This window comes from Pelobates fuscus, chromosome 10 (genome assembly GCF_036172605.1).
Source record: "Pelobates fuscus isolate aPelFus1 chromosome 10, aPelFus1.pri, whole genome shotgun sequence".
Taxonomy (NCBI): Eukaryota; Metazoa; Chordata; class Amphibia; order Anura; family Pelobatidae; genus Pelobates; species Pelobates fuscus.
In genome coordinates this window covers 105,678,298-105,703,749 of record NC_086326.1, presented here as the reverse complement: position 1 = coordinate 105,703,749, position 25,452 = coordinate 105,678,298, and the positions used below count along the sequence as shown (strand labels likewise).

Below are 25,452 nucleotides of genomic sequence, written 5' to 3'. Positions count from 1 at the left end.
CTGAAGATGATTGACAGCGGAGCATGGTCAGACCACGTCCTCTGCCCTATTTGTATGTCTTCTATGTTATTCAGGGTTGTCTTGTCTACCAAACAGAAATCAATTCTTGAATACGTTCTGTGTACCTGTGAGAAAAACTTATAATCTCTCTTTTTAGGGTACAGAGACCGCCAGGTATCATAGAGATCATTATGAAACAGCAGTTTGCGTAGTTCAGCGCTTATTGTGTTCGCTTGTGTGGTAGGGGGCCTGTGGCATTCACGTTGTATATCAAGCTCAGGGTTCAGAGTGCAGTTGAAATCACCGCATAATATCGTGTGGCCTTGTTTAATTTTATTGTGGTGTATCATGGACTTGTGTATGAACGCAGTTTGGGCTTCATTTGGGGCGTATAATGACGCTATAGTCATCATCATACCATTCAAGTTCCCTACTAGAATTAACAAGCGCCCTCCTTTATCTGTGTATCTGTTAGTTTCTTGGAAGACCCAATCTTTGTGAAAAAGAATGGCAACCCCTTTCGATTTGTGGGGTGAGTGCGCATGATACGCCTGAGGGTAGAGGATGGAGTAACTGTGGGGGGGTTTGCGGACACAAAGATGTGTCTCCTGGAGGCATATAACCGCCGCTTTTGATTTCTGCATCTCTTGTACGAGAAGGCGCCTCTTGTGTGGGCTGTTTAGGCCTTTTACGTTTAGGGAGTAAATTTTAAACGTTACTAGTGCCATGGTGGTATCCAAGTGCATAGCTTTTTAGCACCTTGAGCCTGCAGGACATGATGTGTGACCCGGGAGAAACTGTGTAGAGTCAAGTTTGTGAAAATGATTGGTTGGGTGTGCAATGCGGGGGGAGTTAATTTTATCCCATGTGGAACGTAATATAAGTTTGGGGAACCTCATGCATCGCATAGTATCAAGAAACAGTATTAGACATGGTAACACATAGTTTACAAACACATTCAAACTTTGAATTAACATAAAAGGGGGAAAAACTTAGGGAATCCCGTGACCTGCACAGGGATATATTTTGCCACAGGTGAGAGATCGCCATCTCTCAAGGTTGGGCAATGGGGGGTGGGTTGTCGTCTCCACCGAAGACAAGCCTATTTTAATTATTGGATCGGTGAGCCAATTTGGGCTAAAGAGGTTTGAGCAACATACTGGGATTACTGGAACCTTAATCAAATTCGTTAGGTGTTTGGTGAAGGGTACATGACCCATGGACCAGCAATAAAACCGGTATTACATACTCTTGCATCGACATTAACCAATTATTTAAGATGGTATGAGAAAACTATACATTGTGCTGAGATAATTACTGAAGACGGGTATATAACTCGTGGGCTGGCCCATGGGCCAATATCAAATGAGACTTGTGCCCTTTAGACAAATACCTTCAGGGAAGCGTAGGTGAACCATGCAGTCGTCTAAATTAGTCTTAGTTCAGGGTACCTAACTTGCGTACTAACAAATATGCTATTATGAGCAATTCACATATCGACTATTTTTGTACAGTAAGATAACATAGAAAAGCTAAACGATGGTCGAAACCATTTGTACCAACTTTAGACTGGCATATAAGATAACACCTGTAGACGTGCATGTAGGACACCTAATAAACTAAATATGCATGTTAACGTTTGATACTTAAGTGAATAAGCGGCCCTGGCCTGAGCCTTTGGGGACTCTGCGTCATTGTCCTTTCCGTGCTGGGGATTTCGATGCCGCTCCCGCCATCATCCATTCAACTCTCAGCTTTCTCGGCTGCGTGTGCGTGGGAGAGTTCTGGCCCATGTTATGATGTAGGCCCCATTCTTTAAGTTTCGCCATTCCGACCTCCGGTTCCAATATTACTTCTGTCTTGCCTTTGTACCAAATTAATAGTTTGGTAGGATACCCCCACCTGTATGGGATCTGTCGGTTGCGGAGAGTTTTAGTGATGTTAATAAATTCACGTCTTCGCGCCATAGTAGCTGCTGATAAGTCGGCGTAGATACTGATTCCTTGGTATGGTTCTGGGAGCTTTTCCATCTTTCTCGTCGTGGACAGCTTCTTTTGAACTATAGTAATGAAAGCGTGCAATGACATCTTTCAGTGTATCTGCCGCAAGTCTGGCTGGTCTCGGCAGTCTGTGTGCCCTGTCCAATGTCCAGGCCGCATCCCCAAGCTGTGGTACCAGAGTTGAGCAAAGGGATTGTAGGTATTGTGGGATATATTAGGCAGCAAGTTAATAGTTCATTATTGAATTGTAATGTGTTGGAAGCCGGAAAAATGGGTAAGCGAAAAGATCTGAATGAGTTTGACAAGTGCAGAATAGTGAGGGCTAGATGACTGGGTCAGAGAATCTCCAAAACAGTGAGTCTTGTAAATTGTTCCTGGTATGGTGGTTAGTACTTGCCATAAGTGGTGCAAAGTAGGACAACTGGCGAACTGGCACCCGAGTAATGGATACCCAAGGCTTATTGATGCATGTGGAGAGTGAAGATAAGCCCGTCTGCTCCAATCACATATCCCTGAAAATTATATCATTTTTAATATGTGGCGTAACAGATTCGAGACCCAAGATCAAAGAGATCTGACTGCGTTTCTGCGGTCAACAAGCATTCCCCTTCAAATCTAATATTTTCCCTTGTTGCAGACCATGTACACCCCTTCCTGGCATTGGTGTTCCCTGATGGCAGTGGTCTCTTTTAACAAAAATTGTTCAGGAATGGTTTGTGGAACATGAAAAAGAGTTCAAAGTGTTGCTGGGGCTTCTAATTTCCCAAGATCTCAATCCGATTGAGCATCTGTAGGATCTGCTGGAGCAATCTGCGTCGAATATCTTGGTACCAGATACCAGAGGACACATTCAGAGATGCCTCGATGCATCAGAGCTGCTTTGGCAGCACGAGGGGGACCTACACGATAATAGGCAGGTGGTTTTAATGTTGTATCTAAACTTTTATATTATATATTTTATTACCTAATATTAATAAGAATTTACCTCTTTAAAAAAACGTTTTTGCATTGATTCTGCTAGTTTAGAGCGAATATCCTTTACTTCATTCTTGTGGAACCACACTTTTATAATGTTTTTTGTTGTTTTTTTAATCAACTATTCTTTCATGTAACAGTCCAGTTTACCAAGCAATTTCTTTGGAATGCTTCTTCTTGGTTTAAGTCCAGAGAATTATTAGGCCAATCAAGCACATCAATTTTGTTTTTAGCATGAACATCCTGACAGCTTTTTGAATTATGACAATGAGCAAGCCATGATGAAATGTCCCTGCAAAAGTCCGTAGGAATGGCATAGCTCTCCTGATTAGGATTTCCATGTAGATTGCGGAGTTCATCATACTATCAGTTGGAACTAGGCTCTCATTACCACCTCCTGTGAAAATAAAAAATCTGTTAGAGATGATCAGCTCTTATAGGTGTAAAATTGCTTCTAATGAAAACACTTGCTCTGTAACTCCGAACAACAAAATGTGACCCATCTTGGTAAAACTTTCCCAAGACAAAAGAACAGATTTCTTTATTGGACCTCTACACCCTGCTGCTGCTTCACATATACTTAGTGGGGGGGATGTATATCACCTACTCCCTCAGGATTAAGCAATGCCATTATTTGCTCTACCTCATGTAAGTAGGTTTTTTAATATTTTTGCCCTACTTTCACAGTGTACACTATTGTCTTTTTTTGCATTTTTCCCCAACATATACGAGGAGGATCAGCACTACACATAAATCCTAGAGTGGGTATTATACCACTTCAAGCTGTATTACAGGACCAATAAAAGGGCTCCTTATCATGTGAGCGCAATACTTTATGTAGAGTAGTATATAGTGTGGTATACTACTCTTATTTTCTCTGTTCTACCCTACACATCCAATGAATATATCTACTACCCTTAGGACCGCTTGCTATATCACTATTACACCATATTCTTAGGCGGTGATTATTCTTCCCAAGTTGGAGCTGAATTCAAGCTCCAGAAAAGTAAGTGTACATTTTGCTTACTAAGATATACTACACTATTCGTTCCTCTCTTTTTTTGTCTGTCTTCTATTTGCATATAGATCTGAGAAATTACAAAGGTGCCACACTAACCCCTCTGCTATTTCAAACTGACTTTAGCTGGATAAGAGAAACACCAGATTTGGGTGTTTGGCCTGGTAATTCTCCACACTTAAACCAAGTAAAAATGTTGTGGAACATTCTGGAAAAAAAACTTCTTGGTAGAGTGAACTGATCGAACACTTGATAAAAAGGTTATAAAACAGTGGTTCCAAAGCAACAAACTGAAAACTATTTGTTTTAAGCGGGTAGAATCAATGCCAAAAAATATTCAGAAGGTAATTCAAACTAAAAGAGGACACACTTCTTAGTAATACAAGTGTACATAAAGTCCCAGAAACAACATTTTAAAATTGGTTCCAAAATAGCAAAGAATTGAGCAGGGGCATGCACAATACATCAAAACTGCTCTATTAAGCTAAAGTTGTTTTGGTGCCTAAAGTGTCCTTTTAAGGATAAACCCTTTACCAAGCCTAACACTAAACTTACACTAACCGCATACCTACCCTAACATTACCATCAACCCTACATTATCTGTAACCATAAAACAGCATTAACCCTTAGCCTACAGCTAAACCTAACCCTACCCATAATACCAACCCCATCACTAACCCTCAGGAATCCCTCTGCTAATATCAATTCTGATATCAAAAGATGGGTTTTCCTAGTTACAACAGTAGAGAGTAGTCTGTGACTTCCATCTACAGGCTGTTGTGAATGGAGCCTACTTCCCAGCTAACTACAGTGATCGGAGCTAGGCAGGAGAAAAACAATCTGAAAATCTACAAATCAGCTATATACCAGCTATAGTCCAAATCTTTTCAATCAGTTAATTCTATTAAGATTTCAACCTAGAAAATACAATGTTTAATGTACAACCATGACTAATAACCCTCTGCGATTTGGCCAATTGCAGAGGTAAAGGCAGAAAGGCTCTCATTGTTTGCAGGAACGCTCAATTAGATTGTCTCTATAATCGCCATCTCCTTCAGTAATTGAATGTGGAAGCCTAGTAGTGGGTGTATCAATAATTCCATAGAAAAGATTTTTTTCTATATATGTATTCTCTAATTTATTTTAAAAAATACATGGCGTGACATGTCATGATTCCCTTTTATACCAGAAGTTTGGTCCTTAAGGGGTTAAAAGGTTGGTCCAAGCACCACGACCACTTCAATAATTTGAAGTGGTCATGGTGCATTAGGTCTGTATGTGCTGACAGCTTTGCTATTAATGTTGCACATATGGAGTTTAACTCCTTTGCTGCCAGAGGTGCAAATCCACCTCCAGGAGCGTTACTGAGATATCATCAGAAAGACCAGAACTAGAGTTGCAGCCTAACATTCCTCAAATCTGGGCACATTTCATTTCACTGAAACAGTCATTGGCTAAAAGCAGTCAGCTGAGTCTCCGAGCCAATGAATGGTGATTGCTACTGCATCCAGCGTCTACAGCTCTGTAAAAGCCAGAAGTGCCTTACTGTACCACCAGTCAGCCCCAGCAGGGACCTAGGTAAGGGGATAAACCATTGTTAAACGGTTTGCCCCATTACCGGGAAATGGGCTAGGGTACTCCTGGCATCATAACCACTACAGCACGCTGTATTGGTGACGATGACTGGCATAACCCCTTTAACTAATCTGGCAATAATTTAGTAAGGGGAAAAAAAATAAAGTATTTCCCTAATAATTACTTAAATTTATTTTAAGGGACACTGTAGGCACCTAGACCACTTCAGCTAATTGAAGTAGTCTGGGTGTTGTGATCCTTTTGCACTTAGTGCTGCAATGTTTTCATTGCAGCTCTAAGTCTGCCCTCAGTGGTTGCCTACCAGACAACCACTAGAGTTGTTTACGAAATCCAAAAGCACTTTTGGTCTGTTATCTGACGTTGGACGTCCTCACAACCTCCAGTGTCAGGTTTTCCCCATAGGAAAGCATTGAATAATGCTTTCCTATGGGGAGGTATATATTGCGCGCAGCCATTGCCTCACAAGCGCATTAGGTCTCCCCGCCGACGTCAGGAGCATGGGTGGAGCCTGACCCAGTGCCGAGGGACATTGGCGCTGGATTCAGGGAAGTGGCTGAATCGGGTTTTAACCCCTTCAGCCCCATGGGAGGGGGAGACCTATTAAGCCTAGAGTGCCATGAAAACAACTTTTCCTGGCACTATAGGATCCCTTTAATCTCGGTCATGCCCAAAACTTTTTAAAGAAAATAAATATTGATCCAGGCACTCAAAGATAAAAGCCAAAATAGCAGCTTTATTTAGAGCAAAATAGCAGCAAAGTTTCAATCCAGCAGGGTCTTTGTCAAAGACCCTGCTGGGTCAAAATGTTGCTCTTTTGGTGGCGGCTGTCGTGTCACGCACTGAAAATTATGTGGGTCCAGAAATTTGACAGAACACCGGCCCTGGTAGGACATATAGGACGCCATTTCATTTAGACGCTGGAATGTTGGCAACAAAACCAGCATGGACTTCATGGACGAGGTTTGCCCTGCTTGTGGAAGAGTCTCCAAGCATAACAAATTAGTGAAGAGAGGAGGAGGAGGAGCAAGGGCAGATCCGAGGTAGGCATTACACCCATTTCTGTAATGAGAGAGCAGCACGAGTAAGGAGGCTGAGGTAAGTGGTGGCAGGGTTCCACTCGAGCAACTGAATTTTTTTGTTTGTTTTTTTCAATTAACATTTGCAGTAGTGTTAGATACATCGTAATCGAGTGAGAGACAATATGGACCGCATACACCTACATATAAATACAGGACTTTAAAATGCTGGAATGAGACATGTGTCCATCAAGCTCAGCCTGTTTTTGCCATTGATCCAAAAGAAGGAAAGATTTATTTATTTATTTTTTATAATTGAAGCACTTTCCAATTTTGCAACAAACTAGGAACAATCACCTTCTTGACCACAAGATGGCATTTAGAGGTCTCCTCAGATGAAGCAGCTTTTCCATATGTATAACTTCATAATTGAAAAAGAAAAAAAAAAAAAGCCAACAAGGGAAGGGGCAGAGTTGGGAACATGCTTATGTTAAAGGGACACTAGTCACCAGAACAACTACAGCTTATTGTAAATGTTCTGGTGAGTATAATCATTCCATTCAGGCATGGCCTTTGGAGGTGCTTCCTGGGGCAGTGCTGCAAAGTAGGCAGCACTGCCATTCAGCATTTCCACACTGCATAGTGACCCTGAATTTCCTCAGAGATGCACTGATTTAATGCATCTCTATGAGGAGGTGCTGACTGGCCAATTTTGCCCTGCCCCCGTGCCACCTTCAGCCAATCCAATGCTTGCCCTATGGACAGCATTGAACTGGCTGAAAATCTGCAATTCTGCTGTCACCAAGGAGGCGGATTGGGGCGGGGACAGCATTGGCAGAATCACACGGTGCTGGAAATTATGCGAGTTTTAACATTAGAAGGGAATAAGGGGCAAGCCAGCTAAATTGTGAATTAAACACTATGTGGTCCAGAATACATGTGTGTGTTCCTGACCCTATAGTGTTACTTTAAAATAAATACAAAATAAAGTGACAAATCCATTGTCTGAAGAAGATTTACACAGCACTTTTTTTTTTTATAACTTTATTACTAAGAAATACAAAATACCAGAAAACCAGAAAAAAACAAAACCTCAAATCAATATAAAAAAAAAAGAAAAAAAAAAAAAGACATTGGTAATTGTGAGAAAGATACAGAGCTTGGAGAGAAAAAGTTTTAGATTTTTTTTTAAAAAAGCCTAGAAGTAACAAAATGCAGAAAAGTTTCATGAATGAGAAAAGAGATGAATGATGAGAAAAATAAGTGAGATAAGGTGAGTTTGTAGAGGCATCTGACTGGAGGGCTGGCAGGAAAAGATTTACCTCTGGTCAGACTACTAGACATGCTACACAGCTACTATGCACACATTTGGAGCCACACTGCATGAGAAGCGTGTTACTCTGCCAGCATTGCGTGCATTCATGTAAAGATATTGGTGTATGGGCTGTAACACAGGGTGTTGGAGGCAGAACAAAGAACATACACTTCCAACACTTTACATTTACCACCTGCAGAGTTGTTGCAATACACGCACATTGGAAGCGTGTCACAGGTCACGAATTAGAAGCATGTTACTGGAGCTGTGTCAAACGTGTAGTCACATAGCATTAACATGGCACGAATGCATTTTCAGGTCACAAGCTGTAGAAACGCAGACTGCGATCCATCCCTGTAGATGCCAAGAACTTTGCATTCTGGCCAAAAGCCAAGCCAGTTGTAAGAGCACTGTGATCTGAGAAAAGAGAGGTTAGCAATAAAATAAATTCTTTATATTACACAGTGTTTGTATAAATACATATTGTTTACTGTAATCAGACAACATTTAATATATTTAAACCTGGGCTCTAAATTTTCACTCATCACTAGCCATTTGTGAGTGAAAAAAGGTAGCTTCCCAATGGGTATGCTACGACTTACAATGGTATGTAACTTTTAAAGCCTGGCTAGTAGCAAAGGATTTGAAATTTTAGGCAGTGCCCAAAAAAAAAAAAATTTTAATACCATTGCAAGAGAAAGCCCATATCTTGTTCAATACCTAAAATACGCAGTATTTGCGTGTCGGCAAAATTCTGCAACTTATTAAACGGTTTAAGTTCGCTTAGTTTAAGTTATGTATTAACATTACTCTCTGCGTAAAATACTCCTGAATTAAAAAGTCTGCTTGTTTGCTTTTGACAGGCCAAAGAGTAAGACCAGTTTCTGCCCCAGTAAAAGTAGCAGTATACGTACCTGTGAAATGCAGAACCTCAGCCCATTGCTTGCAGATGTAAACTTGGATGTCTGTTCCACCGACAGCCAAATACGTACCACTTTGATCAAACACTAGGGAGCGCACCTGAAAGGGAATGTCACTGTTAGACATTCAGCAATAATGTGATCTTATGATCTTCAAAAAGCACACATGCTCCAAAGACATTGACATGTAGGATTCTGATCCAACAATGCAAAGAGAAAAAGCATTGCAGAAAACAAAAGACTGATGAAAAAAAATAATTTTTTACTTGTTTTAGGGTTAGTGAATATTGCTTTACTTGTTTTAGTATCACGATAACTGGGCACAGCTTTAGAAAACTCTAGACCTGTTTAATTGCAAACAGTCAAGACCCTGTGCAATCAAAACCGAGAGTAATCTAGATCAGCCGTTAGTGTAGCTTTCATGCAATAATGCACATGGATCTTTTGGAGATTAATTTCTACTGTGCCACTATATAGGACTATATAGAGATACTACGGCTTGGATTCTCAACTTACTGCCAACCCTTGCACAAAAGTGTTCAAAATGTTAAGCTTTGTGCCTAAACATTAATCCTAAATTGATAGACACAGAGCATTTAATTTTTCACACAGAGTGCCCACCTCTAATCTATTATAGATTATATATATACATACACACAATACAGTATCATATTCATATACTACCACAAGTCAGTGGCCATTGGTGTAATAGAGGAAGTCCGCTCACTAGGGATGCAGCCTGTCTACGTCAGCTGCAAGGCCACAAACCTGGGTATCATCATTGTAGGAAAGCCCTGTTTACTCATGGCAGTCACTCTAAACATTGAATAGTACCTGGTATCCATCCTCTAGTTGCAGTGTCTTGAAATTTTTCAGTTTCCTCAAATCCCAGAGTTTAACACTGGAATCATCAGCTGCAGTAGCAAGATAATACCCATTTTCAGAGAACGCAACACATGAGACGGGGCCAGAGTGACCAGGGAAGTTTGCCACATTAGATCGTTCCTAAGGAAGATGGTAAGGGAGCAAATATATCAGAATAAGGGAGATTGTTGTATATGCAAATAAATAAAATTACATGTGTTCAATTTATGAGACACTACTGTCCAAAAACAAAAAAATAAAAATTACTGTTAAGTAGATATACCCAGCATTGAGAAAAAAAAAATAATTATGTGTGCATTATTTTCATTGTGGTTCATCAAAATCAGCTTGCAAACGCAGCAGCTCTCTTGTTTGAAGCCCTCTTCCTCCAACTCAATCTAATACAATGAAATACTTCCCAATGCAGCTAAATGAGAAGTCTTTGCAAGGCAGGTGCTCAGAGAAATTGCTGCCTCTTGATTTTAACTCCACTAACATAAACATCCAGGGGTGTAATAAGGTTAATTTTAAAAAGTTAAAATTGTACTGAGATCTACCCTTTAAAGAAAAAAAAAAAAAAAAATAGAAAGACATGAAAAGGAAAACCTGCAAAAGTGAAAGAAAATAAAGATAAAACAAAGGCCAAGGATATAATTGCATAAACAGATTTAAAAGCTTGAGTGAACTAAAGGGACACTATAGTCACCAGAAAAACTAGTTTATTGTATTTGTTCTGGGAGTATAATAAGTCCCTCCAAGGCTTTTTGCAGTCACTGTCTACATTAGAGCCTAGGGCATTGATGGCTTAACTTGACACCATAAATGGTTTCTGAACTACATTTCCCATGATGCTCAGCTAGCTTTTAGAGTCTAAAAGCTAGCTGAGCATCATGGGAAATTAAGTCCAGAAACAATTTATGGTGTCAAGGTTAGCCATCACTGGCCTAGGGATACCTTCCTCCACTGGCTACCCCTCATGGCTTATAGAGGTGCTTCCTGGGGAACTGCTGCACACTGCAGCAGACATTCAGTATCTCCACTATTTCTATGAGGAAATGCTGATTGGCCAGGGCACCACTTCTGATCACCACTTCTGATGTCAGCCAAGCAGGCAGATAAGGGGCAGAGCCAGCAGCAGACTGAAATAAAGGTAAGATTTTACTATATTTAAGGGGTCCAGTGGGCTAGATGCTGTTTTTAACACTACAGGAATACATGTCTTTCTGACCCTATAGTGATCCTTTAAAAATTGCAAACATAAATGTTTTACCTTAAGATCCCATATCTTGATTTGTGAATCCATTGTCCCCGTGCCAAAGATGAGACCATCAGGGTGGAATTGAGCACACGTGAGAGCTGCAGATGTAAGATGTTTGTGTAAGAACGAGACGAATATATATATATATATATATATATATATATATATATATATAAAAACACACAAAAAATGTGTTTCTAGAAAGGAAGACTTTGTACTTACCACAGCCTGATGCCTCGTCAGTCACTTTGGTGAGAACACGTCCCACATGAACATCAGAGAACGCCCAGTACTGAAATGAAGAGGGTAATAGATTTTATTTTACTTACATAATGAAGATTTAAGAACTTGCGAGAATTACCTACTTTAGTAAGAACCTAAATGGTGTACGTACAAGTATAAAATGCCTAAATATGCTTGGCATTAGAATTCATTTTTTTTGGGAGGCTCGTGGTTTGTCAACCTTTGCTCTGCAGGTAACATCATGCAGGAAAGGAAAAAGAAAGACTAGTGCACTCCTTACCTGATCATCTGAACAACTCAGCAGATAATCTCCAGTGGCATGCAGACTTAGACCAGTTACAGCCCCTTCGTGAGCTCTGAGAACTTGAGCACACGAGGCATCTGGAACAGACCACACTCTTATAGTAGAGTCTGGAGAAGCAGAAAACACCAGCTCCTGTAAGGGAACAAACAAATACGGAAAACGAATGTCAGGGTCGTCAAAAAACAAAAGTGCACAATATCTTGTATACAATTAGACTTATTCCTCTTTTATACCTGAGAAGGATGGAACACGACATTGGTGACCTTTTTGGTATGACCTTTAAGGGTGGCAAGGATTTGCTGAGAAAGAGCATCAAACACAACAACACTTTTGTCTGCTCCACCTATAATGAAAAGGAGAAACAAAACAAAAAAGATATATAAATACATTTAGGGGCCCTAATTTTTACCCCCCTTTTGCCTGGAAGGATCCAAAGAACTTTTGAAAACAACAGCTTATTTGAATTAAACAGACGTACTGTCAGTTAAGTGTTCTGTAGAGATTGTAGAAATGTGCCTACTACGCAACCCTTATACAACCTATGCAAGTACTTCAAATACTTGCATAACTTTCAGAAAGACAAATGTATAGGATAGAGAAAGTTCCTATTTTTTCTTCATAAATGTAGTTGTGCAAGGCTGCCCAAAAACTGAAATGTGTTCATAACAGTGAAGTAATTGTGATTAATGTATTAAAGTGCATACTACGATTACATTATCTATGATTTGATCTCAATCATAGTGAAGTTAAAGGAACACTATAGCATTAAGAATACAAATCTGTCTTCGTAACATTATACAGTTCCTGTCCCAACTTGTAGCAATTCCCCAGTGCAAACAAATGATACCCTTTTCCAGCGCCGAGGCTTCCTTGGCGCTGCTTACCTCTCCACAACATCACGGAAGAGGAATGGCCTGCTCTGCCGATGCCTCTCAAAAAGCAGCATTGGTGACCTAATGCACATACTAGCATTTACACTTTCCCATAGGAAAGCCTTGAATCAATGCTACATGAGAGTTTTACTCTGCCATTACAGCGTTAATGGCTCCATTATCATACTGTGATCCACTAGAGGTGCACCCAACCCTGCGAGTTTCTCAAAACCTGCAATGGTTTACATTGTATGGTTAAGGGACAAAGACACAGCAACCAGACCACTTCATTAAGATGAGGTGGTCTGGGTGACTATAGTGTTCCTTTAAAGTATTTATGCTCGATTATTATTGTGGAATACATGGTTGCATTACCATCTATAATTTCTCAACAAATTTCTAGCAAATAGTTATTCATCTCCACACCACCTATTTTCAGGTCTTTGCTGCTATATAGGTGGAAAAGGTCACAAATATGAAGTCCACTGTGCATGCTGCTTCTTTGTCCATTCTTAGAAGTTACCTTACAGGAGAAGGTTTGCATAGGCAAGGTGGTTTGGAAAGAAGTGTAGGACTTGACATTTTGAGCCTTGTCATTCTTAGACATTTTTCCCTTTCTTAAATATAAATTTCTATCATGGCGTTTGCAAGATACTTGCCACGCCACTAAAAGAAGTATCCGAAAAGAGATCATATCCTAATGAGGATTAAACAGGCAAAGTTCTACTACAGTTAGGGAATGATTGGCAGATATCCCCACCTGTAAGTGTTTTGTTGGTATCGGTTGGACACAAATCCAAAGCCAAGATTCCAGGGACACTTGCACTGTGTAGACCCTGAAATGATAAAAAGAAATTGTAAAATGGATGCAAGTTATGTGCAAAACCATCTGGATTTTAAAGAGAAAAACACATGGACCTACCACATGAGAGGAGACCTGGTGATACTTGCTGAGTTCTTCTGGTTTGACCAGATCCTCTGGAACAGTCTTACCACGCTGAGAAGAAAAAACAAACAGAACATAGGTTAAAATCCTTTCTGAAATCAGATCAACAGAGCAGGAGAACAGCATTTTTAATTTACCTTCTTACGCTCCGTAGTAAGAACTGTGGCTTTGTCTTGAAGCTGCAATAAGAGAAGAATTCAGTAAATGCAAGATAGCAATGTCTGAGAACCTACAGTAGAATGGTTTTCATCTTAAGAAGAGTTGCCATGGTGGCACAATCATCCTTTTTAAAATATATACCTTCTGTATGATCTCCGCTGACATTCCCACCAGTTCACCAAGGTCCATGGCTTCTCCTGAGCCCTACAATGAAATTGAGACAAAAGCAGCAATTTAATTTAATTTAGGATTAAAAGGGAGTAAAAATAAGTAAGTGGAATAAATTCAAAACAGGCAGTACTCACAGCTACTCCAGCCTGCGGTGTTGGGTTGGCTTGAGGTACGGATATACCAGCCTGAGGCTTCAGAGTAGCCAAAGCTGAAGAGAAAAACACCACATTATTGCATTATTTACAGTTAATGTAGTCATTGCATTTAGTATTCCTAATTTTCTGTGTATATTGTTTAATAACAAAAAAAAAAAAAAGCTTTCATTTACCAGCAATAACACATCCCCTAGTCTTCTAAAGATATTTACGATTTGACCAAATACGTTACCAAGGTGTGACAAATTTAAGAGCCTTGGGCTTATACACAATACTTGTGAAGATTAGGTTTTGGAAAATTACACCTACAGGTTTTTGGTGTGACCAGTAATAAGAGTCAATTTTAAAAATGCATGTAAAAGTAGTCTGTTACTTTTTTTTTTTTTTAAATTAAATATTGCTTTAGCAAATATATGAGAATATAGCATACAAAATAAAAGCACAACCATTAACCCCTTAAGGACCAAACTTCTGGAATAAAAGGGAATCATGACATGTCACACACGTCATGTGTCCTTAAGGGGTTAAACTGCACATAATATTTTAATCTGAAAATTAAAAAAAAATAAAAAAAAAAATACCTTCACGAGCAGCTGTCACTTCTTTGGTAAGACGGGCTATGACACGACAAGCAGCATCATGCTGGTAGAGTGCATGAGACAACTCCTGACGAGTAGTCTGTAGTTGCTGCCGCAACGTGAAGCTATGGAGCATCACAGCATCCTAACAGTAGGGGAAAAACAAAAACTTTTTTTTGACAACTGATACATAAAATAAAAGTTACTTCCTGTAACTTTCTTTTTTCTTAAGATGAGAGGCAGTGCAACATTTGTGATATCACCATTTCCTTTTGGCAAAAGGCCGGAATCTTTCTCCTCTTTAGACTATAAAAAAATAATCTCCGAACGACAAAAATGCCCCAGAAAGTACACAAGCCAAAATCAGGCAAAAATTGATTAATTAGGTAGAGCACCCAAAGAGTATCCTCAGAGGCCTGTATGTCTAATCTGTAATTAGAAACTGCTCTGCTAGAATGAGCTTTAAGATGCAGAGGAGGCAGGTTGAGGAACATTAGGTTAGTCACACAAGGCTCTATAAATCCCAGGCTCCAGGTCACCATGGCGACTAAAACTGATGCCCTGGGGCCTAGGATGTGTCAGCTTTTTTTATCTAAAACGCCCGGCTGGGCAAATAATGGAGCCGGTTGTCCACCCGCTGGAGCATGTAGGCGACCGGCTGAGTGAGCGTTGTAGCCGGCCGCCCTGAGCTTCATGGAGGCAGCCGGTTGAGTGAGCATTGTAGCCGCCCGCTCGGCTCAGTGAGTGTTGTAGCCGACCGCCCTGGGCATTATGGAGGCGGCCGGCTGGGGTAGCGTGCGAGGAAGCAGTGATCTTACTGCAGCTCCTCTCTGCTCCATCACGCTGTTTAATGATGCCTGGAGCCGGAATTTGTGAGTGTTTGAGAAAGTGTGTGTGTATGCCTCAGTTTTACAGATTATAATACTCAAAAGGCAATTCTGTAACGCCACAAATTAAGATCCCAATGCAGAATGAATTCTCATTGTAGGAAGCACAAGTTAGAGACTCTCTAAAAAGTTTGGCCACAAGGGTATCAGAAGCTAAATCTCTGATGGAGTAAAACTGATTGCAGAGACTTTAAAGGGACACTATAGTCACCAGAACAACTACAGCTTATTGAATTTGTTCTGGTGAGTAGAATCATTCCCTTCAGGCTTTTTACTGTTAACACAGCAAAAAGCAGTGTTTACATTACAGCCTAGTGATAATGTCACCGGCCACTCCTTAGATGGCTGTAAGAGATCCTTCCTGGGTCAAAGCTGCCAAAATGCATCCAAACATTCAGTGTCTCCTCCCTCTGCATGCAGACACTGAACTTTCCTCATAGAGATTCATTGATTCAATTCAACGCTTTGAGGAGATGCTGATTGACCAGAGCTGTGTTTGAATTGTGCTGGCTCTGCCCCTGATCTGCCTCTTTGTCAGTCTCAGCCAATCCTAAGGGGAAGCATTGTGATTGGATCAGGCTACCACTTCTGATGTCAGCAGACAGCTTGTTTTTCTGAGTCAAACAGCATGCAGAGTTACAGCTTTAGGCTTGAATACAAGTAAGATTTTACTGTTTCTAGGGAGGCATGAGGGGGACAGGGTGGCTAGATGATGGTTTTAACCCTATAGGGTCAGGAATACGTTTGTGTTCATGACCCTATAGTGCCCCTTTAACAGAGAGAAGCTGGGCCTAAATCTATAGTGAAGTCCAGATGAAGATAAATCAGAAGGCAAGGGACATCAGCTGTGATGGGATTAACCTTTATACCAAGTAGAGTTGGAATAAGAGGGGGAAATTTTACTGACGCATTCTTTCTTGGCTGCCACAAAACGATCTATAATTTCATGGTTTAAAATGTTCAAACTCAGTATTTGCCTGTGAGAAACCAAGCTGTGAGGTTGAAAGATTTTAAGGTCTGTGGATCAACTATGTAGTATTCCAGAAGATTCACAGACAAAAGAAGATGACAGAAGTTTCCTTAGGACAGACTCATAAGACTAGAAAACCAACTTTACCAGGGACAGAAAGGAGTTCTAGCTTAAACTGTGGCTCTGTCCCAGACTCTCTGCTGCAGGACTCAAGAGGACCAGAGGATGGATGGATGTCAGTTTAAGATCCCAAGGAATCGCTAGGGCGTCTAAGTAGTCTAAATGTATACTTCATGTTTCATTTTTTTTATGTGAAGACCTTGTGTTTCAGGTTCAGGAGTAAAAGATGAGTGGAGACTCGACTGAAGACCATGACAGAAATGATACATCCGCTGCCTCTTTAGAGCAAAAACGGCATATCTGTTTAATCATTTTGCGTGGGATGAATGCAAGCTGCACACACACTTGAATTTGGAGATACATTTCTCAGAAGCTTCAGGATTAGATATACTGAAAAGAAATAGCCAACAATGCTAAAAAAAAAAAAAAAAAAAAAAAAAAGACATAGATCTAAAAAAAAGGTGATAGTCTTACCTTAAATGGCCTCTAGATATGCTGGAGGGCTGGTGAGAGCACACCTACAACAGAGCTGAACAGCACCTGACTGGCAGATAGTTGTGGCTGGGGGTTAAATGGTCTACAAGGTCCTTCCTGTTTGAATTTGGTGCCAATTGCAGAGATCACAATGCAGATCGCAATATCTAGTTGGAATGCATCGTAACTTAAGGACCTTCCAGCAATGTGTCCTAGAACACCTACGCCACTTCCAGCACGGAAGTTACATTAGCATGGAACATAGGCACCCTGCGTGCATTCAAACGCACGAAGAGGGAAGAACCAAACCCACGAGCAGAGCAAGCCCCGGCCGCAGCCATCTCACCTCGCCTGTGAAAGCAACGGGAGTCCTACATACCTACCCTGCAAAAGGCAGCCAGACAACCGGGGAATTTATGTATTTTAGGGATTTTATAGTCTAAAGAGGAGTAAGAGGATGGGCTTAACCTTTTAAAGTTTGTGTTTTTTTTTATTACAAAGTCATGCCTTTTCCGAGAAGGAAATGGTGCATTATCGCTAAACTGGAGGGAAAAGTTTCTTTGCATTCTAGATTTTCTTTAGTGTTAAGCACACAAAACAATTACAGCTCAGATTATTCCAGTGACTTACCCACGTAAGATAAAATGTTTAACAATCAGGAGATAGGAAAAGGTCTTTAGTATAAAGACTGCTTTGCTTTACTTGCTGATTTAATAAAAAAAAAAAACAATAGAAATAAAAGGGAATCATGTAGGGATATTTCCATGTGTCCTTAAGGGGTTAATATCACTAGTGCGCTGGTTAACCTGTACACCACAATTGCCAAAATTCCCAAGAGTCAAAACTGCAAAACAGTCACAGCATCCAAGTTATTTTTACACTTCGAAAGTGGAAAACAATTTGCATTAAGTAAAATATGTGATGCAGTTTGGTAAAGACTATTTTAACTTTCCAGGCCATAACTGACACAAGAGCTGGCAACTACCTAAAACACAGCATTAGTAAAACCTTTAGCTTATAAGCACAATGTTGACCCCCCCCCCCCCCCCCCCCCAAAAAAAAAACCTGCATCTACAAGATACCACAGACAAGCAGATTTGGATCCTCTCACTCTGATCAATAAAGCATATTATGACTCTGAGCAGTATTTTCCCAACTACTCCTCCTTCGGATCTAAACCTTTCAGCAAATGAACTGGAAACATTTTCTGAGTCTGCTATGCTTCAGTTTAGCTTCCCTAGACATAATTTGAAACACACTTTAAATTCTCATGTTCATAAATAACCCTGGGTGCCTTCTATTAATCCAGATTTTGACAGTAGAAGTGTTATTATACACACAGCAAAGATGAGCACAAAAAAATACTTACCCATTCATCTTGCAGAGACTTCAGGATTGCTGGGATACTTGTAGCAGATGGTGGCTTGGGACGAATTGGATGAGCAACTGAAAATGAATTAAACGTATGTCAGAGGCAAGTACTTCAAGAGACAAAACACATTAAGGTCGCAAACCAATAGAAGGTCTAAAAGGTTAATGTTTTAAACCAAGTGGATAGTAAAGTAAGGGATAACAATTGCCCACTCAAATTCAGTATTCATACAAGCTCTAGTGTAACCAGCATATAAGTGTACAATCCACACTCAAGAGCTCAGAGCTAGGATTGTACTGCCATACACTGGTTATACCTGAGCTGGTATGAAGGGTAAGCACTTGTATTGACATTTTACCCTATTGGACCTTCTCTTTTGTTTCCCCTATAAGTCACAACTAAGCAGCGCAGAAAAAGTACAACCTTTTTCATCTTGTCGTCGTTATATATACACAGATAAGAATTTATGTTAGGCACAACCTGGTTTCTTTGCTTTATTTTCTGTGACAGAAGAGTATCAAGAATTTGTTCTTAGAATGTATAGAGGTGATAGTAACTGACCTTTGATGTCTATAAGCTGCTCCTCACTTAGTGGCTGATTAGTCACAGGATCTGTCCCATTTTCAGCCAAATACTTCTCAATGAGACGCCGATCAAACACATGACCCGAAAGTGGGGAGACACAGGGGCGGTCAGTGACCTCATTGCTGACTGAATAAGAGGAGACAGGGAATGACAATAGAGTAGCTCGTGAACACACATTTATACAGAAATGTTTACTAATCAATACGATTACCCAAAATGTTGAAATATACTAACAGGGTTATTCACTAAAGTGAGAATTCAATGTAAATTTCAAATTTAAGGCCAAAATAGCCAAACTTGAAACATTCTCTAAGTCAGCTGTGCTTTCCATTCAGCTAGTTTGCCATTAAATTTGAAAGTCACTGTGAATTCTTACTTTAATAAATAAGCCAGTAAGGAAATAAAAAAAAGAATGTAAAAAATAAATAAAAAATCACACGTGTCTAGCAAGACAGAAGGTCAGGAGTAGCCATACTGCATTGTAAAGCAAGAAGTGGTAAAGGTGTATTTTAGAGTATTTTATTATTTGCCGTTTCGTTCAGGTGTGATTTAAGCAAAATAACTAAGTCATATAGTATTTGTCTTGAACAAAAAGAAAACAGAGTGCAGCACACAATAGGCGCTAAACAGGAAAGTGCGTCTAACCCCACTGTGAAATCAATCACCTAATTCCACCATACAATCATAGAACATAAACATATTGTGGGTGGCACACACTGTGAGAAAATACCAACTATACACAGTGAAAGGGTGCGTATAACATGTATAAGATGGTATAAATACCCTTACGTATTTTCTTTATCAGATACAGCTGTAAAAGATGGTAGAGGTTACTGAGCCTGTGGAACACTGGCTCAGGTAAATCAGTGTAGATTAGACAAAGTCCAATGAATGTGTCCTCCACAATATATGAGAAAATTCCAAGTTAAAAAGACTTAAAAACAAAGCAAAAAAAAAACATACGTAAAAGTTCTTACATCAAAGTAAGGTGCCTTCAGCAAGGAATATTTCCCATAGAACCCACACACAACACATTCAACTTAAATGTCTCTCAGGTGATACATCTGAGGAAGACTTAAGTTGAAACGCGTTGTGTGTGGATTGCATGGGAAATATCCCTTGCTGAAGGCACCTTATTTTGATGTAAGAACTTTTATGTATGTTTTTTTTTTTATAAATTGAGGTCTTTTAAACTTGGAATTTTCAAGAAGAGTGCCTGCAAGAGAAACATAGCTCTCCCCTCCTTCCCTCCCACCGTTGCACACATTTTTGTTAAATGCTATAGCTGAGATCGAGCACTTTGGGCCTAAACTTTGAAATCCGGGGTTCAATTGGCCTTTCAGAGAACGAGCCTCTCGGTGTCAGTACGATTTAACCTCTTGAGATAATAGTGAGTCTGGGGGCCTCCTGACACCATAACAACTTTATTTAAATGAAGTTGCTGTGGTGCCTGGAGTGTCCCTTTAAGGTATTACCACTTAGCACTGAATACACCGGACACGTTCTCTGTTAGAGAGAGCACACACTGTGACTCCGCAGAGCCGGACTAGTAATAGACGCGGACTGGCTATAGGGCCGCTCTGAGTACTCACTGTAGCAGGTTAGGGACATCTCTCCGCTGTCTCCTCTCTCTGACCCGGTGCTCTGATCGCAGAATTTGACTCAGTCTACGGATGCCGAGCGGCGATTGGCTCTGACTTTGTGATCGCAGCCTCCTGATTGGCCCAATCCCCTTTCGCGGGCTTGCTCGGGGTTACCGAGCTAGGGATGAAGACAGCGTGCCGCCGAAGTCCACAAGGTACTTCCGGTTTGTCGTTTCCGCTTCCGAGTAAGTGGGATTTCCGGTTTGGTTGAAGGGCCTATGCGATCCGTAGTGACGTCATGACATCTATGCATGCCCGGACCGCCATCTTGGATTCTGGACAAATTGTCACGTAGTTCACTGTTGTTTGTTCCTATGAAGGATGTGTTGAGGACTTGGGTAAATAAAATGGCAAGTGCTAATATCACGAAAGTGGTGGCTGGTGATGGATAACTTGCGGCCCTCCTGGACTTTGAAATGCCATTTTGCTGACTGAGGATTGTGGGAAACATAGTCTGTAGGTTAGAGATAGAGTTGCCCGATTCATCATGTTTTTTTCAGGCTGATCACATGGATTCCTTATGTTGTTGGGCAGCACATGAAAATAGCTGTTTGGCAGTATGTCACCTGTCACAAACTCTGGCTCCTGTCCCTCTGGGTTAGTTCTAGAAATAATTATTATTATTATTTATAAAGCGCCAACAAATGTAACAGCGCCGTACAATGGGTGGATTGCATATCACTTTGTAGGGGCCAAGACCAATTACTGGTACCAATATTCTGCCAGTAGTGTTCTAAAGGGGGAGGGGCACTATGTGCCGTAAGAGGAGGCGGCTCGGACCCAGCCTGACTCTGGCAGCTCCTCTCTCCAATTCCCGTAAGCCTGGTATTCCGTGCTGAGTAACCCATGGCAGTGTTTTGGGGGCTTGCAAGAAATGGAGAGAGGAGCTGAAGATAGCGTGCACTGGACCTCGGCTGCCGGATGCCCTATCGGCAATATCGAAACGATTGTCAGAAAATTACTTGAAGCAATTGTGTCAAGACAACACCTGTTTTGCATATTTGTGCATTTGTGAGGGATTCTATTCAGGGGGTTGAATAATTTTGAGACTGGAAAAGTTACACATTGCATTTACAGTTACATTTGGGAAAACCACTTAAAGCATTCATTGTGTTCAGCTATTTTATTTCATTTTGTTTGGTTTGTTCATTGCAAACAGCTGAAAGTCTATACATTTTGACAATTTACCCGATTTTCAATGGGGGTTGAATAATTTTGATTACTATATATATATATATATATATATATATATACACACACACATACAACTGAGAACTGATTGCATATCGGACAACGTATAGGTGAGAATTTAAGCTTATTATTTGATAAATTATTTTTTTAATGTTTTTCTGTCCAGACAAAATTTTAGTTTTTGTTCCCATTAAAGGGACACTATAGTCACCTGAACAACTTTAGCTTAATGAAGCAATTTTGGTGTATAGAACGTGCCCCTGCATCCTCACTGCTCAATCCTCTGCCATTTAAATCCCTTTGTTTATGAACCCTAGTCACACCTCCCTGCATGTGACTTGCAAAGCCTTCCATAAACACTTCCTGTAAAGAGAGCCCTATTTAGGCTTTCTTTATTGCAAGTTCTGTTTAATTAAGATTTTCTTATGCCCTGCTATGTTAATAGCTTGCTAGACCCTGCAAGAGCCTCCTGTATGTGATTAAAGTTCAATTTAGAGATTGAGATACAATTATTTAAGGTAAATTACATCTGTTTGAAAGTGCAACCAGCTTTATTTTCATGCAGGCTCTGTCAATCATAGCCAGGGGAGGTGTGGCTAGGGCTGCATAAACAGAAACAAAGTGATTTGACTCCTAAATGACAGTGAATTGAGCAGTGCAATTGCAGGGGAATGGTCTATACACTAAAACTGCTTTATTTAGCTAAAGTAATTTAGGTGACTATAGTGTTCCTTTAACTAATGCGATATCTAGGCATGTTGAAATTAAAAATAGATGTAAACATTACTTTCCAGGACATCCAAAATACTAGGATTCTAAGAGTGTTTTTTTCTGCAACCCGCTTAGTAGTGAATTGGTTAATATTTAAAGGGCAAAGTCAAAATGTTAAAAGTCCATACAGAGTCAAGCCATCTGCAAAATAACAGTGAGCTAGTTAGAAATACATTCAAGTGTGTTCCTTTTTTTTTTTTTTTTTTTAATTCTTTATTTTTGCAGTGCTTTTGATGGTTACAGGCAAACATATGGTACCCCAACGGCATTCCGTACGTTGAATTCTAAACATAAGTTACAGTGGGTAGTAGATGGACAATGCACTTTTTTTTTTTTTGATAGTACGTAGATAACAAGCTGATAAATATCGCATTAGTGTATAAAATGCTAGGCTAAAATTGCGCTTAGCTCAACTAGTCACGCATCAGGTCGTAGTTATATTACAATGACGGCAGACTATGACATCGAGATTGCTTATCCATATATAGAGATAGTGCATAGGTTAATAGGTTACGATTTCACTACTAGGTCTGGTCATAAACTAAACATGAAGAATATCCTATTGTGGTATTTAGTCAGCAGAGCAGCAGGCTATGGTTCAGTGGTAGTATGTGTAGAGCACACGAGTAGATTACTTTATGTGTTAAAGTCCCCGCCGGTTGCCTGCTGTCTATGGGCCAGCTAGTGGGTATGTGGAAACATATTATTATCTAGCATAAATTAGAAGTATATGCAATCAGCATAGATTATCAGAATATGCAAAAAACATAAGAGCCAAATGTATAGCGAGAGTTCTGTGGAGATCGCCCGTCTTTTCTTTGATAGCTGCAGAAGGGATTAGGTAGAGAGAGTCAGTAAGGTAATACAGAGTCTGCTGAGTCCCGAGAGTCCGCACTGTTCCGCTGTTCAGGAGCCCCCTCCGGTGCTTGGAAGTGGGGACTAAGCATCTGTGTGTAGTTTAAGCAGTGCCCTCCCGGTGCCCGCTCTGCTGAGCTGCTGGCGCTGTGTGTGAGTCTCTCTGGTGTTGGAGCTCTCCGCGTGGCAAGGTCAGTATCCCCTCAGTGTTCTGTCTCCGGTGGGCCATGGTTGGACTCTGTGGTCTGTTCTGCCCGTCGGTGAGCAGGCTAGTTGCGGTGCGATAGGCTTTGTGAGGTCTCAAGTGCGGGGAGGCTTCGTGTCGGTCAAGGTTCGCAGGAACCGCTGGGTGGTAGGCAGGTCAGGTTGTACGTGCGGGTTCTATCTTTCATTACCTGTGTGCAGGCTCAGGTGGTGGCTGCCGATCGTCTTGTGCTCTGGAGTGCAGGCCCTGCGCACATGGTCTCCGCCATCTTGTGCGTGGGTCTCAGGACTGCATGTCACTGCTTCCACAGCATGCCGCTTAGTTTAGCATGGCTTGGACCGGGATCACCCCCCCGGTCCAGGGGGGGGGGAACGGGGCTCGGTCCGCGGGTATTCCTCGCTTGTCGGGCTCCGTCGGGCAGGATAGTGTCGCGGCGGCCGTCCGCTTCACTCACCGCCAGCCTAGGTCCCGCCTGTTGCAGCGGGCCCCATCCGCCGAGGGACTTAAACTGCGAGAGCAAGCCTCTCCCCAGCCCAGGTAGCCCGGTTCTGTCGAGGGTCGCAGTTGTGCCGGTAATTCTCCCCTGGAATCGTGATTTTCGGGCTATTTGTGCCTCTGTTTGCAGGAGCCGAGCCGCCCTGCGACCGCTCAGCTCGGCGGCCCGGCCCCGCCCCCCGACTACTGCATTATTAACTGCTTTTAGATCTTGTACAGGATGATACTCATCTGATCCCGGCTTCTGAACAGGTAATAATGGAGTGTTCCAAGGGGAGGTACAGAATTTTAGGATGTCATACTTTACACACTTATCCACATAGGTTTGTATATTTTCCTTAGCCCTCTATAATATATGGTACTAACTAAGGCTAACAGGATATGCTCCAAGCTTTAATTCAATGTGTATTGGTGGAATATTGCGAGCAAGTCCTGGAGGATTAATCTCTGTCCATATTCTTGAAATGTCAAATAAGGATTCATCACTCTTAGGGTCTGTATTTGTTATTATAGAGTAGAAGTGCCATTCTTCTTCCCTTTGCACCGATACCGACTCCAGCAATCTCTCATAGAAAGCACTAGGTGACTCGTCGGCTTTCATAAAGGAATTATGGGTCTTCCAATTAAACAGATCAGTCATGGTGAAAGGGACATAAACAAATACAGGGTCTGCCAACTGTAATTGACCATTAATATCAATGTGTGGTGGACCAGGGGTAAGCTGCAGTGGCATTTGTAAATGTCAAAGTTGGAGGGCACCGGTCATTTGTCAGGTTAGGGTGGGACTTAGATAGGGTTGTTTAGTCATAGGTTCCGGTCGGGGAGTGGTGAGGTAGGTGGAAATGGATAAATTAATTTTACTGGTCAGTAACTCGGTTAACAAAATGTTTCGGACAGGGCTAGGAGGAGCCTGACCAGTAACCAAAAATGGTAAAAGTGTATTCCAGCGTCCTATACCATTGACCATTTCATCCAGTTGTATTTCAAAACTAATTTACTGTTACTAAAGGTACACAAGGCTCAGTAATTATGGTGTTATGTCAGTGGTTATGGTGTTTGCAGTGGTTATGGTATTATCAGTGGTTATGGTGTTATCAGTGGTTATGGTGTTTTCAGTGATTATGGTATTGTCAGTGGTTATGGTGTTTTCAGTGATTATGGTATTGTCAGTGGTTATGGTGTTTTCAGTGATTATGGTATTGTCAGTGGTTATGGTGTTTTCAGTGATTATGGTATTGTCAGTGGTTATGGTGTTGTGTAATTGCTGAGAATTATCTGATTCAGTGGACTCAGTTACTGTTATTAAGAATTCTCCTCACAATTTTGACTGCTAATAATAAAACTGAACAATAATAAAAAAAAACTAAAATACCCTTCCACCAAAAAGGGCCTCAGGGTACAAAGAACCAGTTCGGGGGGTAGGTAGGCACAGAAATAGGAGGGCTTAAAGCAAGGGGACAGGCATCTGAGAGCCAGGGACAATAGAGCACAGGT

The 25,452-nt window shown here is 41.0% G+C and overlaps 1 protein-coding gene across 1 annotated transcript; it reads right to left on the bottom strand.

Moving 5' to 3' along the window:
- Positions 1 to 7,723: 7,723 nt before the first annotated feature.
- Positions 7,724 to 20,613, bottom strand: PRPF19 (pre-mRNA processing factor 19). The gene is made up of 16 exons (XM_063434780.1): positions 20,391 to 20,613; positions 18,775 to 18,924; positions 18,211 to 18,287; positions 14,394 to 14,535; positions 13,792 to 13,865; positions 13,628 to 13,690; positions 13,465 to 13,506; positions 13,304 to 13,378; positions 13,142 to 13,217; positions 11,743 to 11,852; positions 11,486 to 11,641; positions 11,185 to 11,254; positions 10,975 to 11,060; positions 9,675 to 9,845; positions 8,835 to 8,940; positions 7,724 to 8,337 (listed from the first exon to the last, which is right to left on the bottom strand). The coding sequence occupies exons 1-16, from the start codon at positions 20,407 to 20,409 to the stop codon at positions 8,240 to 8,242; spliced, it is 1,515 nt and encodes a 504-aa protein (XP_063290850.1). The 5' UTR covers positions 20,410 to 20,613; the 3' UTR covers positions 7,724 to 8,239.
- Positions 20,614 to 25,452: the final 4,839 nt, after the last annotated feature.